The following is a 7,272-nucleotide window of genomic DNA, read 5'->3' as shown; positions in this document are numbered from 1 at the left end:
CTACTGCTTTCATAGCAGAGAGCTGGATCAGAAGAGGAGCAGCCAGGACTCGAACCGGCACCCATGTGGGATGCTGGCACTGCAGGCGGTGGCTTTACTCATATGTCACAGTGCCAGCCTCTCTTTTTTCTTAATTTATTTGAGAGGGAGAATGAACGCTCCCCTATTAGCTGGGTCATTTCCCAAATGCCTGCAATGACTAGATCTGGACAAGGGCCAAAGTCGAGACTGAGAATGCTCTCCAGGTCGCCCATGTGGGTGGCAGAAATGCAATTACTTGAGCCGCGACGCTGCTCCGGGGTCTGCATCGACGGGGAGCTGGAGCTGGGAAGTGAACCGAGGTGCTTTGAGATGGGATGGGGAGTCGACATTGCTGAGCTAAGTGCCTGCTCCGTTTCTGTGACGCCATGCAATTTGTGGTGATTGTTACAACAGCCACAGGAAACTACAGCGGGTCCATGCGGGTTGTATTAAGTGTCTACCCAATCAGCTGTGTCAGGGAGGGGTTGTTTATTGGAAAAACACAGCCATTGACAGCTCGCTCTCTGCAGGGGCTATGGAAGGGGAGCAGATCATCCACTCTCAGTGAAAAGGCACAGGCTGGGAGACAGCTGCATGCACCCCACTCCTGTCACGCAGGTGTGCGAGGAAGAGTTGGGGAGCACAGGGCTCTGTTCAGGCCTGGCTCAGTGCTGAGCCTAGGGCTTCCCCCTTCCCTACCCACATAGGAAATGAGCTCTTAATTGGCATGGGGGCGGGCCAGGTTAGCAGGTGAATCTGTCTAGCTAATTCAATTGTTAACAACCTTCTTCTGCCACACCTTGGTAAGTGCTTCACAGGAACCAACCTACAGTTTGGGGAAGACCAAGAGCTGGGCCACCGGAAAGAACATAACAGAAGCACTTAATCGTCCAACAAATGTTTGCTGTGCACTCAGAGATACCAGGCTATTACAATACTATAGTAAAATGTGTAGAGTCATTTTCTCCATTGGGTGAAGAACATAAGCAGATAAGTGATAAAAATAATCAAAAATTGTGAAAAGGCACATGAAGGGAGGAATTAAGTTATGAGAGGATGAGGTATATAAAATTGGTAGGTGGTCGTCAAAGCTCACAATCAGAAATTGGTTTTGGGGAAGTTTATATGGATTTAAACCTGGCGATAGGAGAAAAGGCTTGGGCAGGAAGTGGATGTTGATTATTAAGAACGATGGAAAAAAGGCATCTATGCGGAAAGGTTATAAGCCTTAACCTTAGCTCTTCAGAATAGGGCGGGACAGGAACACCCACTTCCTCGCTCCCACCCAAACTACATTTCCCAGAATGCAGAAAGGGAGCGTGACCCGGAAGTTCCTCCCATCCGCTTCCGGTCGCTTGGAGCCTCCTAATCATGGCGAACCTTAGAACTCCTGTGTCGCTATGGCCCCTTGTGATAGGTCCGTGCGGCCCGAAGCGGGCTTATTTCAGGGCCCGAACCCAGCCCCGGCCTGGTGCCCTGTTCCAGCCACTGCCCCGGCCCTTTGAGGTGGGTCTGCCGCGCCGCCTGCTCACGTCCGAGGCCGGTAAGTGACCTGCTGGACGTTCGCTGGGACGTTTCCCTGGGAGACGTGGAACGTGCTTCTGGCTCTTTGCTCAGCGCGTCCTCAGACCCGCCGGGTGGGTCATCACCTGCGTTTGATCGTTCGCTCACTCAGCCACGGTGCCTGCGCTCTGCTCCTTGCCAAGCCCTAGGCTAGGCTGGGGGGCACGGCGACGAAGACTGGCCTGGGGTTTTCCCTGAGGCAGTGGTGGGCCCCGGGGAACTGGCAGTGCGTGTGACTCGCGCCGTGACATCCGCGCCAGGCTGGGCTGGATGGGTGGGGAAGGATGGTTGGAAAATACGACCACAGCCGAGACGTGGTTGTCACGGCCGCGGTGATGGCGGAAGCGAAAAGTGCAGAGGTGATAACGCAACGCACGTAGTACTTTTGGAAATTGATTTTGGAGGTAGGACTGCGAAGCCGTGGTCATGGCTTGGGGTCTAGTTTTCAAAGGAAAAAAACAGTTGAGTGGAGGTTGGCCCAGTTAATGCTGAGATGGAGGGGATTAATTAAGGGCGGTTTTTGGTAGGGGGTGGATGAAGCGAAGAGGTAGAAGTAAATCTTGGGTTGGGACATACTAAGTTTGTGGCGCTTTTGAAATTCAAGCGTTCAGTTAGCAGTGAGCTAGAAACCAGGGGACATGGGGGGCGGGGGAGGGGAACGGTCCCCGAAGCTGGCCGAGTGGGTGAGATGGAGGCCGAGAGTGGTGCCGAGCGCCTGCTCCGAGCTGGAGCCTCTGCGGGACCTGCGGAAGACAGGTGTGGCCCTCAGAGCAGGTGGCCTAGTGCTGGTCTCTGTAGTGAGTGAAGTGAGCTGACTGGTCTGCACGAGGGTAATCGCAGGAGAAATGGAGGCTTAGAGAGATTGATGAGCTGTCAGTGCCTCCTGTATAGAAATAGGGGTAATCCTGTTTACCTCGTGGGGTGTTGTGCTGAGTACGTAAGGTCGTTAGTCGGTATTGGCACGTGGTAGATACCCAGTAAATGAGCTGCTGTCACTGCTGCCTGGGCTGGGTGTGGCGGATGAGGGAGAAGTTAAGGATGACTGGGTCCCGGCCGGCGCTGAGCTGGGGACTAGTAGGAGAAGCAGGTGTGAGACGAGGAGGGTGCTGGGTTCTGATGTGGCAGTGTTGGAGGGCCGGTGGGGTGGCCGCTGGCTCATGGCTAGTGATTGAGATTTTCAGATCTCCCGCATAGAAAGGTGATTAAAGTCCTGGGAGGCCGCGAGACCACCCAGCGAGAGTGAGAGGGTTGAAGAGAAAGTACCTGGTTCAGAATCCTGCGGGACCCCAGCGCCCACGGGGCTAGCGGAGGAAGGGGGGAATGGGAGCAGATGGCCTTTTCTTTGTTCCTAACGGCAGTGGAGGTGGGAGTTGGGAAGACTGAAGCGGAGCTGAGATTTTCAGTCCCGTCTCCTGTTCACGGCTTTCCTGTGACACCACGTGGGCCTTCAGCTTGTGTCTGGTGCAACCCTGCAGCCTAGAATCTCGTCCCCTCTTTCTCTGCCCTGTTGAAGCCCAGGTGGCAGGGAAGGCAGCTGGGGCCCTGGCGTGCCCTTCCTACTCCCAGGCTGTGTCAGTACCTCGTCTGCAGTCATGCAGCCCCAGGCCTCCTTGTGTGGCGCATTCCAGTGAGGAGCGCTATTGGAAATCATCTCGAGTCTAGAACCAGAGAAAGCTAGGTTTGAATCCTGGCTCCGTCGCTGACCAGCCAGTTCTGAGTAGGCTCAGCAGCATGTGTAGACTCGGACAGCAACACACATTTTGGGGTTGCTGAGAGCATTCCTAAAGGTGCGTGTTGGGCCTGGCGTGCAGGAGACAGCTGTGTGGTCGTCATCACTTTTCTTCCCGTTGCTTCCTCTAGCGAGCTTTCCGGCAGAGTCTGTGTCTCTATCCTTATAGTGAGCGCTCGGCAAATTGTAGGGGAAGCTGGCGAGTGGAATTGTTACCATTATGCAGCGCCGGGGTAGACATTGTGCTGACGGTTTTCTTGTCGACTTTTCCACTTAGAGGTCTTGCTTGTCACTTTTTGCTTGACTTCTTATGTGCTAAAACCCACTTTCACAGAACCTGGCAGCTCAGCGCTGAAGAAACCTACATTTATGGATGAGGAAGTCCAAAGCATACTCATCAAGATGACAGGCTTGAACTTGGAGAAGACTTTTAAGCCAGCTGTACAAGAACTGAAGCCGCCCACCTATAAGTTAATGACGCAGGCGCAGTTGGAAGAGGTGTGCGGATGTGGGAATACCGGGGGGTACCTCGTTTCCCGAGCTAAACGTGATTTCCAGGGGCCTCTGCAGATGCTTAGAGCTGCTTTGCCATGGGCACCAGTGAGGGGAGCAGCAGGCGCGGAGATGTGTGGGTCAGGTGAGGATCGGCGGGAGGGAGCAGGGACCTGGCTGGAGTCGAATAGACTGCGGCGCAAGGCTTAAGCCTGGGCGGCCAAGTGGAACCCCACAGCTGCCCTCGCAGCGGCCCGAGCACCCTTCCTCTGCCTGCCTGCCCGGCTTCCTTCTAGGGAAACTGTGCTGTGCGTGTCTGGGGGCTGAAGCTTTGTGGAGACGGCGAGCTCCTGTTGAACAGCCTCCGCCTGCAGGCCCCCGGCCGTGGATACCCAGCCTGCGGGAGCGCTTTGAGCAGCTTCTGCCTGGCTGTCTCCGTGCAGTCCTCTGCGGTTTTGATCGTGGTTGAACCTGTAGGTGGCGCCGTCAGCCTCACGGCGCTGAAGAACAGGGCCGGGCTCCCAGTTTGGCTTTTCATTCACTGATTCATGTCTGCAGCTTTTGTCATGCCTATAACTTTTTTCTTTGTGGTCTTCAGCATTTTTTAATTACTACATCCTTTTGTCGGATGATCTTGGTCGGTCACCTTAGGACTTTGTTTAGGATGCTGCATTTTGTCTCATTAGGCTACAAGAAAGGCAGTAGAGGCAGCTAAAATACGACTGAAAATGCCGCCGGTTCTAGAAGAACGAGTGCCCATAAATGATGTGTTGGCTGAAGATAAGATTTTGGAAGGAACAGAAACGGCCAAATACGTGTTTACTGACATATCCTACAGCATACCGCACCGCGTGAGTATATCTGACTGCAGGACGGCTTTTGTTGGAAATGCCACGTGGAGATGGGCCTGGGGATGCAGGGACCTGGCTGTGTCTGCAGCTCCGGGAGACCCTTCTGGAAGGAACAGTGTCAGAGATGGGAAGTGCAGGCAGGCCTCAGGCCATCGTCGCCACTCCCTGCAGAGCGCGCCCACAGGGCGAGCCAACCGACTGCAGGGAGGCGCACAGTGTGCTGGGGCGGGCCCAGGGGTATCAGACAGGCAGGGGACCCCCCCACCCACCCACATACACACACCACCACGGCCACAGGGAGGCACAGATATACAAGGCAATGGGAGAGGGATCTTATTTTACCTAAGCCTGATTTCCTACCGGAAACTTGCTAAGAAGGTGGAGTCTTTATTTTTTTATTTAAGGTTTTATTTGAGAGGTGGAGTTACAGAGGCGGAGAGGTCTTCATCCGCTGGTTCACTCCCCAGATGGCTGTAACAGCCGGAGTTGGGCCTATTCAAAGCCAGAAACTTCTTCCAGGTCTCCCACATGGCACTTGGGCCATCCTCCACTGCTTTCCCAGGCCATAGCAGAGAGCTGGATTGGAAGAGGAGCCGCCAGGACTCAAACTAGCACCTGTATGGGATGCTGGTGCTGCAGACAGAGGCTTAGCCTACCACGCCATAGTGCTGGCCCTCCAGATGGAGTGTCTTGATCCTGAAAATTCCTTGATGATGCCAAGAGACTCAGGCTTCACCCAGGATTTCATTTTCTAGAATTTTCAGTAAGAATGACCGTTGTTTCTCAGACAACTTTCAGGTGTCACTACTTCTTGGTTGTTGCCAGTCTCTGGCTCTTCTTCCCCTTTGTCAGTTTAAAAGAACACCCTGCACCTTAACAATGGATCTCAGCCTTTACGAGTAAAGAGAGTTTGCAGTTCAGCTCACCGAATGTATTAGAATGCTGCAGAATGCTGAGCTGAGTTTAGAGGAGGGCCGCAAAACGTGCATGGGACCAGCACTGGCGCACAGGGGACTCCGTCTCCACCTGCGCTGCCGGCGTCCCACATGGGTGCTAGTATCCCAAAGTCCTGGCTGCTGCTCTTCCGATGGAGAAGACGGTCCAAGTGCTTGGGGGCCCTGCCTCCCATGTGGGAGACCTGGAAGAAGTTCTTGGCTTTGGATTGGCCCAGTTCCAGCCATTGTGGCCATCTGGGAAGTGAACCAGCAGATGGAAGACCTCTTTCTGTCTCTCCCTCTGTCTGTAACTCTGCCTCAAATAAAATTCTTTTTTTTTTTTAAAAAAAAAGACATCCATGTCCATACACCAGTCACTTGCGTAACTGATGAAATGAACAGCGTTTAGTTTCCATCTGAATTTGCATTTTTGTTTTGTGAATAAACGTTTTCCGTGCTTTGAAGGCTGATCGTAGCAGCATCTTAATCGCTTGAAAGGGAGACAGGAACATGAATTCATGTTCAAATTATCAAATCTGAGGAAAAACTTTTTTTGGTCTGTTTTTCCCCCTGTATTTGCTTGTATTTTATCCTCAGAACATATTCAGACTTGTACACCTTTGAAAAGTTGAGAATCGATACCATCTGATTTGTATATTACTCAGGTGAGCATCATTTGTCAGCAATGTGCAGAGCTCCGTGTCTGTCCCTCGGTGTTGCAAAGGACTACAGTCCCATGTCCTGTCTTGGTCCAGTTACGTACTACCTGAGAGCTGTCAAATCTGGCACACGATAAATCACAGTCTGGCCCAGTAGCAGATGGAGTTCTGAGGAACGCACAGCCCCCTGGCCCAGGATGCGGCGGTTGGAAGAGAAGTGGTCAGAGGCAGGTGGACCGGTCAGGGTCTCTGTCGTGACCATGCCTAATGCCCATAAGAGAAATCGGAGGTGCAGAATTCTACATCGTTGGCCTTGTGCTTTTTTCCTCAAGGATTTGAAACAGATCGTAAAGTAGGAAAACCTGTTGAGACTTTGGCATGAAGAAGGGCAACAGTTTGAAAAGCTCTTACGACACATCTTTCCTTTAAAATGGACTCAGTGAATCTCGCATCAGCTTTTTTTCCTTTCCCCCAGTTGAACCATTTTACGTATTGAACTCACGTTAGCTCCTTGTTACCAAATGACATCACGTGAGAGCTCGGATTGTTCGGTATCCAGCAGTGAGGGTGAGAGGCCTCAGGCCTTGCCGGGTGTTGGAGGCTTGGGACCACCAGGCTCTCGTGGGCTTGATTACGTTTCGCTTCCCTGATGCATTTTGTATTGTTGACTGAAGACTGTTTGATGGTCTTAGTGGGTGGGACGCAGGGACTAAAAACAAGTCTTCATAAACTCAGCTTGGCTAACTCTGTATTTCAGGAGCGTTTCATTGTCGTCAGAGAACCAAGTGGCAGACTACGCAAAGCCTCTTGGGAAGAACGGGATCGGATGATACAAGTGTATTTCCCAAAAGAAGGTCGAAGAGTTTTGCCACCAATAATTTTCAAGGAAGAAAATCTTAAGGTAATATGACTTGGGTTTTATATATTCCAGGGTCAGTGGTGCTAATGTCTTTGTAGAAGCTGTTGGCTCTGGCACTGCTTGGCATTTGGCATTGGCAGAGGTAGGTGAACACAGCTGGTGG

The 7,272-nt window shown here is 52.4% G+C and overlaps 1 protein-coding gene across 5 annotated transcripts in view; it reads left to right on the top strand.

Moving 5' to 3' along the window:
• The first annotated feature begins 1,334 nt into the window (after positions 1-1,334).
• The window catches only part of MRPS22 (mitochondrial ribosomal protein S22), a 28,080-nt gene continuing 22,142 nt past the window's right edge, over positions 1,335-7,272 (top strand). For 3 of the 5 annotated variants that reach the window (XR_011388390.2, XM_089331158.1, XM_002716552.6), the window contains exons 1-4: positions 1,335-1,564; positions 3,648-3,811; positions 4,492-4,656; positions 7,008-7,151. Coding sequence is in view for 3 of the 5 variants with exons in the window: in XM_089331158.1 (XP_089187284.1) it covers positions 1,393-1,564; positions 3,648-3,811; positions 4,492-4,656; positions 7,008-7,151 (645 nt within the window). In the remaining 2 variants the exon portion in view is untranslated. Of the gene's footprint in view, positions 1,565-1,651; positions 1,784-3,647; positions 3,812-4,491; positions 4,657-7,007; positions 7,252-7,272 lie in introns of those variants that run through there. The other 2 variants (XR_016232776.1, XM_008266239.5) reach the window with 2 other exon arrangements.

This window comes from Oryctolagus cuniculus, chromosome 4 (genome assembly GCF_051225735.1).
Source record: "Oryctolagus cuniculus isolate XC-2025 breed Fujian yellow rabbit chromosome 4, ASM5122573v1, whole genome shotgun sequence".
Lineage (NCBI taxonomy): Eukaryota > Metazoa > Chordata > Mammalia > Lagomorpha > Leporidae > Oryctolagus > Oryctolagus cuniculus.
The sequence above is the reverse complement of the archived record's forward strand: the minus strand, read 5'-3'. Positions and strand labels throughout refer to the sequence as shown.